Here is a 19,010-nt window from a genome sequence, read left to right on the forward strand (position 1 = left end):
GAGTAAGTCATAACGGTTGAAGGTAGGTATCCTGTAACTGCTCGGTCCAGGACCTCTCCCACCCTTCGAGTAGTTTTCCTCTGCACTCCATCTTGAGGGTGGCGGGTAAGCGATTCTGGGATAAAAATCGCACAGTTCTCTTGTTGCTATTGGCCAGTCTCCTGTTTGTGGCTGCCACCTACGAAGAAATGGGACGACCTGGTTATCCCTGAATTTTACAATTACCAGGTCTCCAGCTAAGTCCTTGGGACGGGGTCCTACCCACGACACCCTTCTAACATTTAGGATACTACCATCAATATTAGGTGGAAGGGGTCTATTTTTGGTTAACTAAAATGATACCTTGTTTTTAAGGTCCTGATAACCTTGAACTTTCCCGATTGTAAGCTCGGGCACTCCCGAAAGGACACACACAAAGGGTGCTGCCTCTGGAGGTAGGTTTATACAGTTAATTTTTCTTTGCATGATACCCTGATTAGCAAAAGACCCCCTCAGGAGACGTAGCTACTTTAATCAGCCCTGTTCTAGGAGCAGAACTCAGTACTTTTGGTGACTCTGTGGGTACTTCCTTGGCTTTTGAAGCTAATAATCTAGTAGCGACTGGTTGGCATTGGGCTATTTTGCTAGGCATATTTGAGGCAGCTAAATTCTGAGTTTGCTTGTGCCCTGACATTCTATTTGTAAGCATGTTTGCCTTGATGGATTCTTCTATCATCGTGACCTTTTTCCCTATTCTATCCATCCTTACTATCAGCTGGGATATTAAAACTTTAACCAGTTCAAGCTGGGCCAATAGTTTGGAGGATACAATAGATACAGGAGTCTCCAGTGTTGGACATGCCTTGGATATTTCTGGAGTGGAGGCAATGACTGGTGGGGGACTTGAGTTTATTTTCTGTTGTTTTGCTAGCCTCCCTATGTCTTCCCACCTTTACGCTTGTTGCGAAGAGGGACCTGAGGGAGTACTATCGGTTGATTGTTGACTTTGTCTATTAATTGGAGGTGGGTTTCTAGAGGATTTTTATGTAATTGGGGGAATGCACTAAACTGGGGGCTTCTATTCTCCATTGAGCTTACTGGAGCTCCAGATTGCTCCTTTTCCTGTTCTATTGAGGTATATCTGCTGTTACAGATTTCATTTAGTTCCCTCAATAAGGAGGAGTTAGCTGAGTCTGTTGGCATCGTGCGGGATCGTTAACTGGGTGAAATTTCTGTGGCAAAACCATGTTCTACTCTCTCTATTGCTGATGATACTCTCGTTAGATAGTGGTCCAAAGTCCCCTTAATTGAATCGTTCTGAGACACAATTTGTTTAGCGGCACCTTTAGAAGACCTGGTGCAACTAACTATTGTGCAATACACCTGAAATAGTCAGTTGGGTACCTTAATTACCAGTATTTAGTCCCTTGAAGAAACCAAAAGAGTTCTTAGGTAGTCTCTAGGTGCGTATCCCTTGGGTCGTATCCTTTGTCCCGCAAAACAGAGAGGTTACCCGACCTCCTCTGACCTCTGATGGCCTCAGATGGCCCGCCCTCTGCCCGGGCTCAGCCCGGCGCCGCCCGCGTCCTGCGACGCGGAGGTTCTCGCTGGACTTAAGAGCAGCTCCGGGGGCGGGACAGGGCGTGTGCGACTTCCGGTCGCGTGGGGCGCTGGGAAATGTAGTCCGCCGTGCCACGATGGCCAGGTGGTGGCAGGCGGCAGGAAAGCAGGAAGGCTGGTGGTCTCCACAGAAGCAGCACGGTAGGGCTGCGGCGCTCCTAAAACCCTCCAGGACTCCCAGGTCGCTGTCAGTGTCCGTGTCGGTATGTCCCCCAACTAGGTTTTTACCACGTTGTGACTTTACCACACGTTTTTAAGCATGAATGTTTTTATAACATGTTTTTACAATGGATTCCTTTACCACACATTTAAGGTAAGTTTGGGGTCTCCCCATACAAATACGTTGTTTTTAAATTAATAAACAATGGGTGGTAATGGCATCAGTTGTAAAAACATACACGTAAAAATGCGTGGTTATAGCTTGCAACCTATTTCCCTGCGTTGTTACATCGTACAACCGTAAAGTAGGTTTGGAGATAGTCAAGAAAGAATAGAGTGGCGGAAAAGTCTAAAAAGATTTAGAAGGGCTATCCTAGTAGTAGGGTGAGGTTTGGGCTGAGTCAAAGCGGGCTGCTATCCCTCAGTTTGGAAAAAAGCTATCATAAAACCCCTGCTTAAAAAAACTACCCTCGACCCCGCAGCCTCTGAAAATTACAGACCCATTGCCTGCCTGCCATTCCCTTCGAAGATTTTCGAAAAAATAATGATTAGACTATTATCAGAGTTTATTGATCACAACCACCTACTGGACTCAATTTGGGTTCAGGAAGGGCCACGGAACTGAAACGGCTCTCATCAAGGCAGCAGATGAGATCAGGATGATCTTGGATCAAGGTGGTGCGGCAGTCCTCATACTACTGGAATTGTCCGCCGACTTTGACCCGATCGACCACGTCACTCTTATCGACTGTGTCTCTTCCCTTGGCATTAACCACACTGCCAGGGCCTTCCTTGCCGATCGTACCCATTCAGTAAAAATAGGCAACTTCTACTCCCCATTCTTCACGCTCCCATGTGGCCTTCCACAAGGATCCTCGCTAAGTCCGACCTTATTTAACATCTACGTGTCTGACTTATCCAGGATCATGAAAACACATGGGATGAGGCTAACTTCATATGCCGACGACACCCAATTGGTGTTAGCAGTGCACAATGACGGTGAAACAGTGGCAGCAAGATTCCAGGAGGGAATGCTAGCCGTCAGCTCCTGGATGATGAACAATTGCTTAAAGCTAAATTCCAATAAGACTGAGGTAATGACCTTCGGATCCCTCACCCCAGGCTGGTCCCCCACCTGGTGGCCTAACGAGCTAAGTCCCCCTCCAGAACCCGTCACTAAATTCAGAAACCTAGGGATCCTGTTTGATGACAAACTTGTTTATTCACCACGCCAATGCAGCCACTCGGCAGCCAGAATCTTAGCAGGTATCCCCAAGTTCCAATCCATCTCACCCACCATCCGCGAGCTTCATTGGTTTCCCATCAAAAGCCGGACCAAATTCAAGGCACTATGCATCGCATATAAGGCAATCAATAATACGGGACTACAGTTCCTAAAACAATCACTAAGTTTATACACCCCCAACAGACCACTACGCCGCTCCTCAGCACACCAACTTCCGGTCCCTCGCAACAAGAAGGCCTCCTGGGGAGACCCGCATTTCCTAGTCGCCACAGCTAGACTCTGGAACACCCTTCCACTCCCCATAAAAACTAGCCCCACACTTTTCAAATTCAGGAAACCATTAAAGCCTTGCCTGCCAGTAGTCCCCACTCTCAACGATTATCCTCTGAATTTCTCCTGAAGCGCCGAGACACCCCAGGGTATTTGCGCGCTATAGAAGTTGCATAAACATAAACTAATGAAGCAAAAGTCAAGAAAAGATATTAGGGTGAGCATAGTAGAAAGAGGTTTGGGATGAGTCCGAGTAGAGGATATATTGAGAGAGGTAAAGGATGAGATGTAGAGTAGTGCAGTGGAGGGAGTTTTTCTTACCCTACGGTAGGAGTAAAGTAATGTATACATACCTACATAGATGCTATGTTATGTCAGTTGGTACACCTATTTCTGTAACCGTCACAGTGAAACGTCAACAATCTTGCAAGCCTATCATTAGTTAAGTCTGGAAAAAATAAGATTCCCTAGATTTTCTGAATTTGTGTTTTTTTTGTATTACACAGACCTTCCAGCTGGCTAGTTTACATTTTTGTCTCCAAAGACTTTAATAGACTACTCCTCCAAGCGCCCTCCTCACCCTCCCTGGAGCTTTTAAAACCTGTGGCATATATGATCAGACCTTGCACTGAGCTAAGACTAACATCCACCAACCAAGTTGGAAGGGACTCTCCTATGTAGTGAGGGACCATTTGATAAACAATTTTGTACACTATGTTTAAGATCTTGTCCCTTGCTGCCATGGTGCACAAATGTATCTTGGTTGCTGTCAAAATACAATGATTTTTCTTGAAGACTCTGAAATGGATATTGGCTTTGAATTGAGACACAACCCTACCAGTTTATAGGTGAATTGGAGAATGACCATGGTTGAGAAATTAATTGCTACTCATACAGTGTTCCTTCCTTTCTCTGCTAGCTCTGTTGTTGACTTAAACTAAAACACATGTAACACATTCATTGGGCTTGTATGGTTATAAGTCTCACTCAAGGAATAAGATGTGGCTGCCCAGAAAAGCACACAAGTTAGGATAGCTCCGCTTACCAAAGCAAATCATAACTTTTGTTCCAACAGCAGGCAATTGACAGCTGTTAACATTCTCTTTTAGATCATGGTAACAGCTGTTTGCGATCTGAGTGATTGCCACTAAGGCTTTATTGAAGACCTGCTTTAGCTTAGCTGTGTTTGAGTTCTTTTTTGCATCATAAAGCATTTTTCACTACTAGAAGCCTGGGATCTTACAGTTCTGATACTGGAGCAGCCTTTTCAAGACACCTTCTTAAGAGAAGGGGCAACCCTCTTTAACCACTGCCATGGGATTTCAATAAAAGTAAGTTGACATTTTCTGACCTTGTCCGAGATTTTAAAAATCGTGTGATCTTGAAGTCTGGAATCTCATCTAACCACTGTTAAGATGCTTGAGTCTCCTCTGGACCCAGTGCGCTAGATTTCCATCAGGCTGACCAACTAAAACATTCATAGTTTCATTAGACCTGATGATCGAGGTTTTATTAGAAAAACAGCCATGTAGCAGTAGTCCTTTTTACCAAGATGTTTGAGTAGCTGCTTGTGGCCTTGCAGCTATTTTTAGAGCTGTGCTTGTCCAATTTGAATGTCAAAGATATTACAGTAGTAAGACTGTAACTGATTGTGAGACTTTGACCCTATTCGATAGCCCTACCTACAGGGTGACCATTTAATCCAGTCTGAATGTTAGAGTTGCCTTGCAAACCAGTATTTGGGATCTAACCTCCAGGTCTCCAAGACATTCCGAAACTTTGGTCCCCCAAGTCTGCCTCATATCTAGTCTTTTGTAGGTTTATGGAGTACTAACCTTTGATGACGGAGAAAAGCTTAAGCTTAACTCTTTGACCACCGTCAGTCAGTGGCAAGCTCTGTAGACTTTTTATGTGGTGGCGCTTGCGGCAATTCGCTTAGTCTAACTGCCTGAAATTGCAATTGCTGCTATATTACAGTAGCAGTGTTCCTTTCTAACCAAAGATCTTGATTGCCCCACAGGTGGATTGGGTGGATGAACTGCGTGATCCCTTAGAGCAATCATGACCTTTAATAACTGGTGATTCTCCCCTGGGATCAGAGGAAGACAAACTTTGGGACATTCCCACACTTGAGTCCCCCCCGATAACCAGATGGACAGCTGACATCTTAGGTCTAAATGCCATGTGCTTGGAGCACAGGTTACGCGCCCTGAACGGCCGAACCCAATCAGACCGTGTACCCGCCATGACATTTAATAATGGTCGAAGCAAAAGTCGTATTGACTACGTTATTTGTAGTACATCGCTATGGCCATCCCTTATTGATATGGTAGTCACTGCCAGAATAGAAAGTGACCATGACCCGTTATGCGTCTTACATAACTGGTGGACATCTAATGTAAACCCCCCAACTAATTGTCATTTACTTGTGCCACCAACGATCACGCAATCCAATAATATGCGTAGGCTAAGATGGTCTGGTGTCAAGACGGACCAGCAGGCCCTGGAAAAGATAGGTGCAGCTGCAGACAAGGCCATTCGGGCTCTGGAAAATATCACTGATTTAGTAAATGGACAAGGTGAGGTTAGAAATGTTCATACGTCTCTTTTTGACGAAGTTAAAAAAAAATTCTTAAAGCCCGCACGAAACATCAAGGCTTGTCCATTTAAAACAGCAAAGTGGTATAACCAAGATTGCAGGAAAGCAAGATCGAAACTAGGAGCTGCAATTAAAAATAACATTCTGACTGAGACTCGGTCTGCTAGAAAGCACTATAAAAATTGTATCGCCAGGGCAAAAAAAGACTGGGACGAAGATCATTGGCAGAGACTGAGATGTGCTAGTGAAAGTAAAAATTCTAGACAATTCTGGCACATCGTCAAATGGGGACATGATAGACCTCCAGAGCCTCCTAATAATAATGTCCCTCACGATGCCTGGGTTACATTTTTTAAAGAGCAGTATTCTTCCAGGGGTCAGCCTGCAAGTAATGTTAATCCCACTTATCTGTTCGCAGACGAAGATGTTTTTATGTTAAGCGAAATCCTGTCTGCTTTGAAATCCGTCCATAGGGGCAGAGCCCCGGGTAATGATGGTGTTCCGGCGGATGTCTTCTTAGATGACATCGACCGGTGGAGTAAGTACATCTGCCTTTTGTTAAACCTCATAGCCAGAGGCGCTGAAATTCCGGTTTCTTGGAAGGGTGCCGTCATTATACCAGTATATAAAAAGGGGGACCGGGCGCAACCCTGTAACTATCGCCCTATCAGCCTAATAGATACGGTCCAAAAGGTGGTAGGACGTGTTATCATCAACAATCTGCTTGATTGGGCTGAGGAGCAGAACATTTTATCCCCTTTTCAGGCGGGCTTTCGCAAAGCAACAAGTACTGTAGACCAGGTTTTTCGCTTCCAACTTATACAATGGCGGACAGTGGTACTGGGTGGAAGCAGCCTGTATGCAGCTTTTGTTGACTTGCGGGCTGCATTCGACCTGGTGCCAAGGGCAAAATTGTGGGAGGTGCTGGCTGCCCTAGGGGTCCCGATGATTATCCTAACTTTGATTATGAGACTCCATGAGGGTACTTATGCAAAGATTCAATGGGGGGGCTATGGCAATGACACTATTGACTTCCCTGTCGAGCGGGGGGTACGGCAGGGCTGTTCAATGGCTCCAACACTGTTTACTCTTTTTATAAATGGAATTGTTCCCCTTATGCAAGCTGAGCCTCTAGACGCTCCCTCTCTTGCTGGTGCAAAAGTTCCAATTTTAATGTTCGCAGACGACCCCCTAATTTTATCAAAATCCCCAAGTGGTCTGCAAAAGGCATTGACAATCTTTGATAAATTTTGTTGTGATCATGGCCTGGAGGTAAATGCAGCGAAGACAAAGCTCATGGTCTTTAATCCTAGTAGGAAATTCAAACCCAAAATTACCTTGAGTGGGCGCTGCCTTGAAGTCGTGAACTCCTTTACTTATTTGGGGATACATATCTCAAATAATAACAGATGGAACCACCACTTAGACTTAGCCATATTAAGGCATAGACAGCTTGCTGGTACCATCATTAAGGAGCACGCGAAATCCTTAACTAAGCCAATTAAACCGCCACTGATCATTTATGAGGCTAAAGCAATAGGGTCTGCACTATATGGGGCAGAACTGTGGGGGCAAGAAAATCTCCAGGAGTTACAGAGGTCAGAGAATACTTTCCTCCGTAAACTAACTGGTACCCCACAGAGTACTCCCCTTCTGCCACTCAGATATGAACTTGGTAGAAAGGAAATTTCTGCAATGTGTAAACTTCGACCAATATTATATTGGCGCAGAATCTGGACCACCCCTGAACTGTCACAATATGCAGAAGGATTTGCTGATGTAATCAAGGCAGATCGATTTCATGAAATTAAATGGTTTAGATCTCTGAGAACTGCATTAAGTGAGTTAGGGTTGAGTGAACTGTGGTCGGATCCAACCGGGTCCTCCTTTCCACCTAAGTTGCTTATAAAAAATCTCTACTGGGAACATGTTGCAAATAAGAGCCTTCTTAGTAATAGTAATGGGTCTATGACGACTGCCTTCCTCGAAGCTAAGCTGTTTCCAATGTTTGAGATGTACTGGGATATTATATCTAAATCCCTGGATAGGAAACTGTTTTTCCAACTGAGGGCTGGCTCTCTACCTCTTGGGAATTTAACATCCAAATGGAGAAATAGAGGCCCAGCAACTTGTTTAGCATGTGGGGAAGGGAAAGAGACTCTGGGGCATTTCTTGTTTGTCTGTCAAGCATATTCTGTTCCGAGACGAGTCTGGTTGGCTCCCATGTGCAGGAATTTGGGTACTAAAAGTTCTATGGTAGCCTTACGTATCATTAAAACTACCCCTTTAAATTGGATTGTCATAGCAACTGCAAAGTATTTGGGGTGGGCGTGGGTAATTAGGCAGAGATTGCTAGTAGAGTGACTACTCTCTGCCTAGTTGTTCAGGGACTGCTAGTTTATCTATTCCCTGTTCCCATGCCTGGTGTCTTTCTGACGAAATCTTATTCAAATTAATTTTTAATCATGTATGTTTTTATAATATGAACTTTGCACCTTGATGTTTAAAACTTGATGAAATCCCTTTTTAAAAAAAAAGGGAAAAAACTTCCTTTTTAATGTGTCTGTGCTTAAAGTCATGCTGACTCTGTAATTTAATTGTATTTTATTATATGTTTGTTTGTCGCTTTTATGAGTAATTACTCGAATAAAGCACTTTTGACTTGACTTGACTTGCATATTGATGATTTTGTGACGTGACTGAGATGTTGAACAGAGCTCGCAAGATTCTTTGATGTAAGAGGTGGCATTCACAGATGTTGTTCTCTTTTGACGGGTAGAGCTACTCTGTGCTCGTCTGGGCTTTTGTAGGAAAATGGCAGATCGGAGAGGGGAAATTATTGGTCAGGCGCACAGCTGCCTTTAGTAGATGAGTGATGATGGCCTGTTTCAGTGGCTTGAATAGAGAACCTCTGTGAGAGATGCATTAAACATGCATCAGGTCCAGGACTTTAACATGTGGCTGCAAGTGTTTTTTAGTGTGGCACTGACATTTCTTCGATATTAAGAGTTAGAAGGGGTAGTTGGTCCAGTACCAGTGTTTTGGGTGGTCTCTGATGTAATACATGTTCTAATGTACTAGGGGCCTTTTAGGCTGGCGCCAGTTTCAATTTAAACAGGACTCTGCTTAGTAGTGGGCAACAAGGGCAAGCTCTGCTGGAAGGGGTCATGTCCCCACAAACCGGTGCTAGCAATAGCACAGCCAGGGGGAACAAGAAAGTGGTGTGCTGTTAAAAGATTGGAGTGTTCGGTGGTTGGGTAACGGGTAGAAATAGAATCTTGTATTCGAGTTTAGTAACTTAGATGAGAAAGGGGGTGTCTGGGTTTGGAGATGGTCGAAGAGGGGCAGGGTCGGCCGTCCCAGATGGTTCCTTAAACCTTGGCTTTCATGTGGTCCCTCAGTTCACACAGTCATTTTTGCAAACATGTCGTTTTTATTGGGGTTTTAGGAACGACATTTATACATCTGCCTTATGTTATATGTTCACACATCTTCTCCAGTGTTTCATCTCTTTAATCTCCCCTTATTCCCCTTCTCTAAACAAACCCGGACATTAAATAGTTTTTTAAAACTTTTATTTCAGGATGATCTAGTTCAAAACAAACTGATTTTCGACTACAATGGCACATTTAATTAGCAAGTGTCGCACAATAATCTTTCTTTATCCTACCCCACAACACATCTCCATATCTTAGGTTGATCCATGTTGCGGGTAGTAATCATGCTAATCTTTATTATTTTATTCACATCATTGCTTATTTACTTCCCTTGAGTAAGTCAGTGTGATTCATTCCCTGAGCTCTATGGGGAAGTAACAGAAGTAATCCCTGGGTTGTGCATGGGGACATGAAATCTGAGGCACTTTTTTTCGTTTACTGAGATGGCTCTGTGTGTTTGTGTTTTTTTCCCCTCCAATTGTAAAACTGAATTAAGATTTTACTTTGCCCACCGTTTTCAATCTGCACGGACTTTGTGATTGTGATCCCAGTGGCACCTAATTGCTCACTTTTTAAAATGTGTGTATGGAATGATGCCTCATTACTCTTGTTTATTTGAAACCTGGCGAGGAAAAGTGTGGGAAGTTTAAAATGCATATGAGCCTAATTTGATTTCTAAACATGAACAAATGATTCAGTTCCTTTAAAATATTAGCCAGTGACCTTGAACATCTGGAACTTCCAAGCCAAAATGTAGTCGGTGTTCCTCTTAGGCTCCTAGCCCTCTTATTCTCCTTGCCATTGTGTAAATGACTGACGTTCTTTTGTGTGATAGGCAAAACTTCTTTTCCTTCCCTTAATGAGATAGTAGTGTCTTGGGAGAGATCTGGATGGGGGAGAGTGGAGGACTGTTCCGATTCCCCAGCCACTCTTTTCCAGGCAGCGATTAACGAGGTCGGCTGAATCGTAGGAGGACCTCTTTGTAGCTGCATCTTCTCGATCACACACTCCTCTTGTTTTTCAGTGGTGCTGTCTGCCGGCTGAGGGAGAATGGCTGATATCAGTGATTTGGACCGACAAATAGAACAACTGAGACGCTGCGAGCTCATCAAGGAGAGCGAAGTGAAGGCGCTGTGTGCCAAGGCCAGGTGGGTGATTGTTGGCTCTCATTCAGCAGGGAGGTACTGCAACTCTAGCAATTTGATGATGGCTGTGGGATGCGGGGGTCGGGAGTGGGAGTTTAGGAGAAGGCAGAGGGAGTGCTATCTGTGGTATGTGCCAAAGGTAGGCCGGAGGGGTGATAGTTTGCCCACATTCAGCAGGAAGAGACTGCAAGTCTAGCAATGTGATGGCTGTGGGATGCGCAGTCAGGCTTTCGGGTTTAGGAAGAAGCAGGGGGGAGTGCAATTTGTGGTCTGCATGTTTAATATCTGGGAATGATGGCTAGGATGAGTTGCTTCCTGTGTGTGTGTGTGTCACATGCTGATAGGCGGTAAAAACGTGGAGGATTTACTAGCTGTGTCAGGAGTAGGGGGGTAATACCTCTGGGCACGAGCAGACTGTGGCTAGCAAACATCAACGGGATCAGGGTTGGTGAGCGTTAATTGGCTCTCGCTGAGCAAAGTCTGGGGTCCAACAGTTTCAGTATCAAAATGCTTGTAATCAGTAGATTATGACCCATCCCATATTTCAGAACCAATCCCTATTTTATCGATGTTTGTTACAAGGCTATTATGACTGTTATTTTTACTCTCACTTTTCATATGTCATTCCAAATGCAATGATCTTTCTGACCTTTTTTTGGGCCAAAGATAACGCGGCCTATTTGTATGCCCATGTAAGATCTGATCGTATTGTTATAGAAAATAGTGCGAAATCACTGTGCACAGCGGCAGCAGTTCTCCTGCATTTATTGTGATCACCTCCTGCTAACCTATCCTGATTTTTATGACCATTTCATAGGTTTCTTAATAAATGTTTCAAGTGACAATACCCAAAACAGAAACCAAAACTGACAGCAGGCGCACTTCGAAAGAGGACCTTGAAAACATTCAAGGAATGTAAACTTCCAGATGCTGAGCTAGTCGTTTGTGAATTCTCGCTCAGCCGTGTCAAGGTGAAGTTAAATGTCAGAAGTGGGAAAGTAATATCATCAGTCCACAACATGCACTAACAAAGTGTCAGTAAATAATCAACACAGTGTTGGTTATTATGGTGATTTCACAGCAATTTTGAGTAAGTTCCTAGTGGTCGTTTGGAAAAGTGCCCATCTCTGCGTTTATAGGCAGCCTTGGTCTGGGGAGTCTTTGGTCTCATCTGCGGTTCCAGTTTGTAAGTGTGCGACTGCTGTGTGTTATTGTTGGGAACCGCAGTTCCTCGGTTTCCATCGAGGCTAGTGGCAGCCGGTGTCACTTTGAATGGCCTTTATAGTGAGCCTTTCTCTGCATTGTTGTGTTTCTGCCCCAGCTCTAGCAGGAGTATTTGGTGTCTTCATCTTTGTGCAGCTCTAGCAGGAGTATTTGAGCGTAGTTCTGGTGCTCCTGCCTGACATCTTGGAAGTGTCTAGCTGAGACAGGAGGAGGGTGGAGTAGCTCTACAGAGTGGGTTGTGTGATGGGTGTCTTTGGTAATAATTGTTCTTGTGCCGTCCCATGCCTATTATGTGGGGAGTGTTGGCAGCTGGAACAGGAACATGATCCTTTGTGTCCCCGATGGACTCAGTAAAGTTGGCACCTGCTTCAGGTAATGAGCGATTTTTTGTTGTCTGCTTATCCAGAGGTCTGTGCTAGATATGAACATTAACTTAAGCATTGCTGTATTGTGTTCCTGCAGCAGCTCCGAGTAGCCTTTCTTACAGCCTCAGTGCTATGGCCCTAGAGCGCTTCTAATGCACTTCAATCATGTGCTGCAGCACTCTACACTCAAGTCCTCTGCTGCACGACCTCCACACGTCTTCCTTGACACCTAGGCCGTGCTGTACTGGGATGTGGCGTGCTGCATCATAAGACGCAGAACTCAGTGAGAAATGACTCCAGCATCCTTTTACTCTGCTTCAGGAAAGCAGTTCAATATCTGGTATCGCCTCTATCCAAAGAGGTTAAGTTATAGACCTAGTGATCCCGATTTTATGGTATTTATGTTGTTGACATTTCTGTCTGTATTTATCCATCTTTATTTTGTGCTTAGAGAAAAAAAAATGAAGTGATAGTGGGTACATTTCCACATTATTTAACTGTCAAATGTTTACTCATGTTTAAATGTCCAATGGATTGTAGCATTTTACAGTGAAATGAAAACATCATTTATAAGGCGCATGGTTACCCGGAGGCATCCCAGCGCTGCGAGCATTATCAGGCAGCAGCGACGTTATTCAAAGAAGAGCCCTGGTGTTATTTAGGGAAAAGCAAGGTCTTAAGCATCCTACGGAATGCCATATAATTAATTGGGTTTCTTTCTCAATTGAAGCAGGAGAGAGTTCCAAAGCTTGATTGCGTTGTATGAGAGAAGGCAGCCCAGCTTCTAGCGTTCTTGATTCTGGGGACGAGAGCCAGCCGTAGGTCATTTGAGCGTAGTCGCCTGTTTACATGGTAGTGCTGGATCAAAGAGGAAATAATAATTGGTCCTTTTCCTCCAATCAGCCTGTGGGCAACCCACAGGGCTTTGAATTGGACTCTTTTACGCACAGGGAGCCAATGAAGAGCCCTTAAAGCCGACTTGGCCGATTGACGGCTCCGAGTGCCCAGGAGTGTCCTGGCAGCACAATGTGCATTGTTTGAAGCTTAGCCAGGACCGAGCATGCGGCGCCTACATACAGGGCGTTTCCGTAATCCAAGCGAGATAGAATAAGCGCTTGGACTACAAGCTTTCTTGCTTGAGCGGGAAGCAAAGGGAGTATTTTGCGCAACATTCTTAGTATGCCAAAGCAAGATAAAACAACCCTTCTAGCTTTAGATTTGAAGCCAAGCTCAGTCTAGCCAGAAACCAAAGCTCTATCTCCGGTTTGGGGTCCTGGACGGGACCCATACATACTGGCCACGAGAAAGCTACCTCAGAAGGGGAGGAATTGCCAAAGAGTATGAGCTCGGTTTTCTCTCCATTGAGTTTTACAATGGAACATTGCATCCATCTAGTCACTTCTTCGAGGCAAGGGCAAAGACGAGTGGGGGCTGTGTCCTTCTCGTTTAATGTGACCACCAATTGTCATTTGAAAACATTTGATTTTTAGAACCGCTTAAACCGCTGTACTGCTGCAGTTATTTAAGCTTAATCAGGATTTGGTTTTTTTTAACTCCCATACCTGTCAATCTACACAGTTATTGTCCTATCACTCATGATTGACATTAGTATCATCCAAAAGAAAACCTGTGTTCCATATTAAGAAAATGTATTCAGTCAGGACAATAGTTTTTTTTCTTTCTATATTTGTTAAAAAAAATCGGTAAAAACACAACATTGAGAGCCTTAATTATAGTGTGCCATTTGTGGAAGGTTCTTAGTTCTGCTTTACTTTACTATTCTTAAGGTATTCCGTTCTTTGAGACAGAGGGGGCGTTGACCTGGAGAAGAAAGACTCCCTAGTCCATCCCAAACACCTGGCAGGTCTGCTTTTGGGATTCGCACTAGCGACTCAAACATTGCAGAGGAAGGATAAGCCAGATTTTCAGGACTTCCTCAATGAATGCTGGTTTTACAACCAAGTAATAAACGCTGGGGCTGACTCCTCAGACCTGGTTTCTTCAAGGTTACTGTCATGGTTTAGCATTCGGGTCAGTGCTTGACATGATGAGTTTGAAGTCTGCTGCTCAATAATGAATCGTTATTGTTATGGAATATCCGTTTATTACACTATTATGGTCCTGATTAACACATTAACGAATACAAATACATAAAATACATAATTTTTATTCCATCTTTACAGTATTTAAAAAAAAGTTGGTAGTGGCACTTCTGGAGATTCTGTATCAAATAAAAGCAGCATACTGGATTTTCTATTTATACTGCATTCAACAGGAATTTTACCTTCTCATTTAAAGCATTACACCCCACCCCCCCCACACACACATCCCCCATGCGCCTGCCCACATGCCCCGCAACCCCCCACACACCACCTCCCCTCCCCCACACACCACCCCCTCCCCACACACCACCCCCTCCCCACACACCCACCCCCTCCCCACGCATCCACCCCACTCCCACGCACCCACCCCCTCCTCCCACACACCCCCTCCCCCAACTCCCGCACACCCCCTCCCCTCCACACACGCCCACACACACCACCACACAACCCCACACACACAACCTCACCCCCACACCGCCCACCCCACATCCAACCCCACACCCAACCCCCACATCCAACCCCCCACCCACCCCACCCCTCCCTCCCACACACACACCTTCCTCACATACTCCCACCCACACCCACCCACACACACACACACACCCCCACACACCCCCCATACACACCCCCATACACACCCCACACCACCACCACCACCACCACACACGCCCACCCCCTCACCCCCTCCCCTCACACCCATCCCCTCCCACCCATCCCCTCCCCGCACACCCTCCCCATACACCCACACATGCATTTAGGTACCAAAATCCAACAGGATTTAGGCTCACTGGTTCTAAGAACTGTTTCAGTTTGTTACCATGCCTATCAAGCCCCATATTTTTCTTTTTATCCAGTTTGAATCCTACTTCAAGAAGCAAGTTCTATTGTCTCTTCATTCCCCATTGCTTTAACATGCCAACCAAGTGTACAGATGGGACAAGTTACTACTATTAATCTGATCTCTCGAAGCAAACCACAGATGTTTGAAATTATGACAAGTTTATCTTGGATCTTATATGTTTATCATCTCACACTGAACCTTTATTATTGACAATCAAAATTTAGACCGCATTCACACTTCTAAAGATAACGTTGAGTTCACTTTGTACTTCTTTACGGTTTAAGAATGTCCGCACTCTCGAGTGATGCCTGAGGACACCTTAACTGCACTTTGCTGATGACTTAACCATTTTAGACAGTCAGTCTAACATGTTTCTTGATTTAGCAGTATATCAATGTTTGAAAAAGTATCAATCTTGTTAAGCCACCACTTAATGCTGTGAGTGTGCCATTATAGAATTGAAGATGGACTGGCCTCCCTAATTCTTTCTAGGGGTATGACTCAAAACTTAAAAGAAAAACAGAGTAGTGATTGACAAATTGAGCAGACTTTTTCAAGAGCACTATTAGAAATGTTTGAACCTGATTGGAAGTTACAGGAGCAGTTCTTTCTCTGTAATCGCAACATTCAGAAAAATAAAGGTCTGCACAATTTTACAGTGAGCCAAACCTATGTATGGTACTGCAGGAGGTAAGTTTATCTTCAGTCATAGTAGAGTTTCTCTCGAACATATCACTCATTTTAACGATTCCTCCAGAGCTTCTAAAGTCATTTTTATTATTGCCCTAAAAAAAGGGTCCTCTATTGTGTCCTGCAAGGATCCTTTTGAGGGTCTTAATATCATCTGAAATACTGTTAAAAAGAATCTTCAATTGAAATTTGCATTTCTTTCTTGTCATTCCTATAGGCAGAATCCCCACTTGAGTATCCTTATTGGTTATCATTGAATATTTACCCACCTTTGGTGCAAATTTCTCATGATTTATTTTTATGTGAGACAAAAAATGGAATAAATACATTTCCCACTACCGTCTCCGTTATTCTTTTAACCGGTTTTATTCTATTTTTGTACATTAATATTTTGAACCCCATCAGCCAGCATTTGACCAAGAAAACACCACTCTGACTGCATATACAACCCAGTTATAATGTGAATACCTACCTGCACAACTTGACACCCACTAGGTTAAAGTGATGTAAAGTTTGTGAGGTTTGGTTTTTTTTTGTGAGGTGCTAGAAAAATATTCCCTTTCCAACAGTATGTCCATAATCTCGCGCTATTTTTGGTGATCATCTGATGGTTTTTCATCTGCATGCACCATCTTTAACGGGATTTCTTCTGCTAAGAACTATTCCAATATTTGTACCACATTTGCAAGGAGAAGCACTGGGGCTGTTTCCAGTGTCTTACGATTCCATGTTCTGCAAGGATCAATAGCTAGAATGCAGATTTAAACTGAACCGGGACACACGCAACCTAGGATCTATTTTGCCCTTGTTGGGGCTCACCACCCAAGTATAGCTTTGTTCCAGTGATTCAGTTTGCACTGGACCCATGTCTAGGCATACCCGTCCCACTTAGGACCAGGCTATACCTGGCTGATGAGCCCTAATAATGGCGATACCTGCCCTGGGGTACCGTTCTTCCAGATCAGGGCGGACCTCGCCTGGCAGTTCAAGCTGGACTGTTACATTGCAACAGGGTCCAGACTGATTTGCATATGGCTGGGTCAAAACTAAGGGGACATGGTGTTCAAACTTAGGATGGACCTGGATGCTGCCTGAGTAATTGCCAGTGGCTGAGATTAATTCGAGCATAATAACAGACAAATAAACGGAGGGTCCTAGGGAATATTTACCGACCACGCAGTTACAGCTCCCTTAAAATGAACAATACAAAAAAGAGTAACTGTGGGTCAACTATGTGTCGGAATGTGTCTGGATGACTGAAGTATGTTCTTTGGAGATGTTAGGAAAGCACACAACAAGATATCGCTCTGTATGGGAAGATATCCATCAGTTACTCGCCCTTTGCCGCCCTTTCATCATTTGAACCACTTCCCAGAGTGGAGAGTCTTAGTTGTTGCCACCTTCTGTGGGAAAGGCTGTTGTTGTGAGGTTAAGGGCTTAAAGGGAAGTGTTGTGTAGTAACTGAGGAGCAGTGCAAAAAATAGTTGTGAGAACCAAAAAGGAAAGAATGTGCTCTATGATAAAATTGAATAATGAACGCAAAAAAACTTTATTCTGGTGCCGTTCATTTCCAAAGCTAAAAACAATTCAGTGCAAAGTTGCCAGTGATTAACCCTAATAGTCACTGGCCCGATGTGATGGTCGACATGTTTCTGCGGTAACTTAAAGATCAAAAGTATCTCCCGCTTCTTCAGGACCTATAACATTTGCTACTGCTCGACGGTGCGATATATAAAAGGATTTATGATACAGACACCTGTTCAAACCTGGGTTGTAATCTGTTCAGTGGAAAGGTGGTCAATGTATCAGTTCTGCAAAATACTGTTGTGGCAACATGCAAAAAAGTTCACAAATATTTTCTAGGAGTACGATTTCCTGGCTTACTTCTGTAAGTTCTTGTGAATTCACGAAAGGCATAAATGTTCACTAATGCAAGGACATACCATAGGTGCAATTTTGTGAATTTCTTTAAGAATCAGGCCCCATATTAGATCTGGAGGTAACCAAGACCTTTTTGTTTTATTAAAATTCTATCCCTCTATCTTTAGATAGACTGCCAACCGCTCTTTCACAAGGAGCTATCAGCACAGTTGTTTTGTTCAGTGCCAGGCACTGCTGTGGTGATGTGTGCTTCTTGAGACCAAAAAGTATTAGTGCTTTTTACTAATGTTTGTTCTATTGCGGAAGGCCTGGCTTCTCCCACAAAGTATTACAAAAACCATATCAAAACAAGACTCTTTGACAGCCAAAAGGCTGACCACCAATACCAAACCTATTGGTTTGCCAATGCTTGTTTATGTTCATTTTCCCATTATCTTGATACTGGTTACAATGATTTTCCATTATGAATATTCTCGGTAAATACTAGCGTGGATCCACACATTTTACTAAATGATGCTTCAAAGAAATGTTACAATGTCACAGTTTAGCAAAACGTGGTTTTTCTTAGTTGTATTTTTTTGGTAAACCTTTTATTTCGAAACAAAGGATCATTTGCTTTCAAGCTCCTACAGACAGTTGAATCGAAATAGAGAGCATTCTGGGAGAAGTGCAAGTAGCCTCATTGTTAATTTTGCAAACTTGGAACACATTTTTACACTGGAACCACGGTCAGTAGTGCAGTCCGAGCGTACAACATTTCCTTAAAGCACTCACCCGAATTAGTAATGCTTTGTATTAATTAACCATGCATACAAGTCCGAACAGTATCAACACGTAGACACATATATTTCCTTAACTGCAGACAATGCCTTTCCCTGATCCATAATGTGGTACTGTAAACTGGCAGCCAAAGGGTTTGTGCTGCAGGGGTTTGGGCCAACGTTTCTCAAGAACAAAATAAATATGAAAACTTGATGTCCTTGACCCCAAACATTGTCCTGGTAGTTTGGCTATATAAATGCCACACCCCTGTATATAGCAGTCACACCCATCTCATAAAATAGGGCCCAGAGTTCATTACCTCTAGTATCTGGAACATACACTCTGTCAAGAGTAGCAAAGGCTTTCTTGAGATCCGGTGAAGCTACTTCATAATCCAGTTCTTGTGTGCAAATGATAATCTAAATGCACCAGCCTTAAGAAATTTAACATAGTTACTCAATTCCGATCCCCGTGGTCCCACACAGATGTACCTTGCGTCAATCAGAAAGCTAGCAACTTACTAACGAATTTAGTGTCCATGTTGATCATAGATAAGTTTCCGTAAGACCTCAATCTCGCCAAGGTTTTTTCCTGTCTTGGTTATCTTCAACATTAGTGGCTCCCTAATCGTGCTTGGCAGGCAGTCTTCTCGTTACAGCTCCTCTTCATTTTCCAGCAGTTTATCCATCA

At 43.8% G+C, this 19,010-nt stretch overlaps 1 protein-coding gene across 2 annotated transcripts in view; it reads left to right on the plus strand.

The window, feature by feature from the left end:
* The window catches only part of PPP4C (protein phosphatase 4 catalytic subunit), a 210,285-nt gene that overhangs the window by 34,357 nt on the left and 156,918 nt on the right, over positions 1-19,010 (plus strand). The window contains exons 2-3 of one of the 2 annotated variants that reach the window (XM_086949117.1): positions 355-434; positions 10,335-10,458. In XM_086949117.1, coding sequence (XP_086805243.1) covers positions 10,361-10,458 — 98 coding nt within the window. In that variant the 5' untranslated portion in view covers positions 355-434; positions 10,335-10,360. The remainder of the gene's footprint in view (positions 1-354; positions 435-10,334; positions 10,459-19,010) is intronic. The other variant, XM_086949116.1, reaches the window with a different exon arrangement.

Source organism: Lissotriton vulgaris, unplaced genomic scaffold, assembly GCF_964263255.1.
Source record: "Lissotriton vulgaris unplaced genomic scaffold, aLisVul1.2 SCAFFOLD_890, whole genome shotgun sequence".
Classification (NCBI taxonomy): domain Eukaryota; kingdom Metazoa; phylum Chordata; class Amphibia; order Caudata; family Salamandridae; genus Lissotriton; species Lissotriton vulgaris.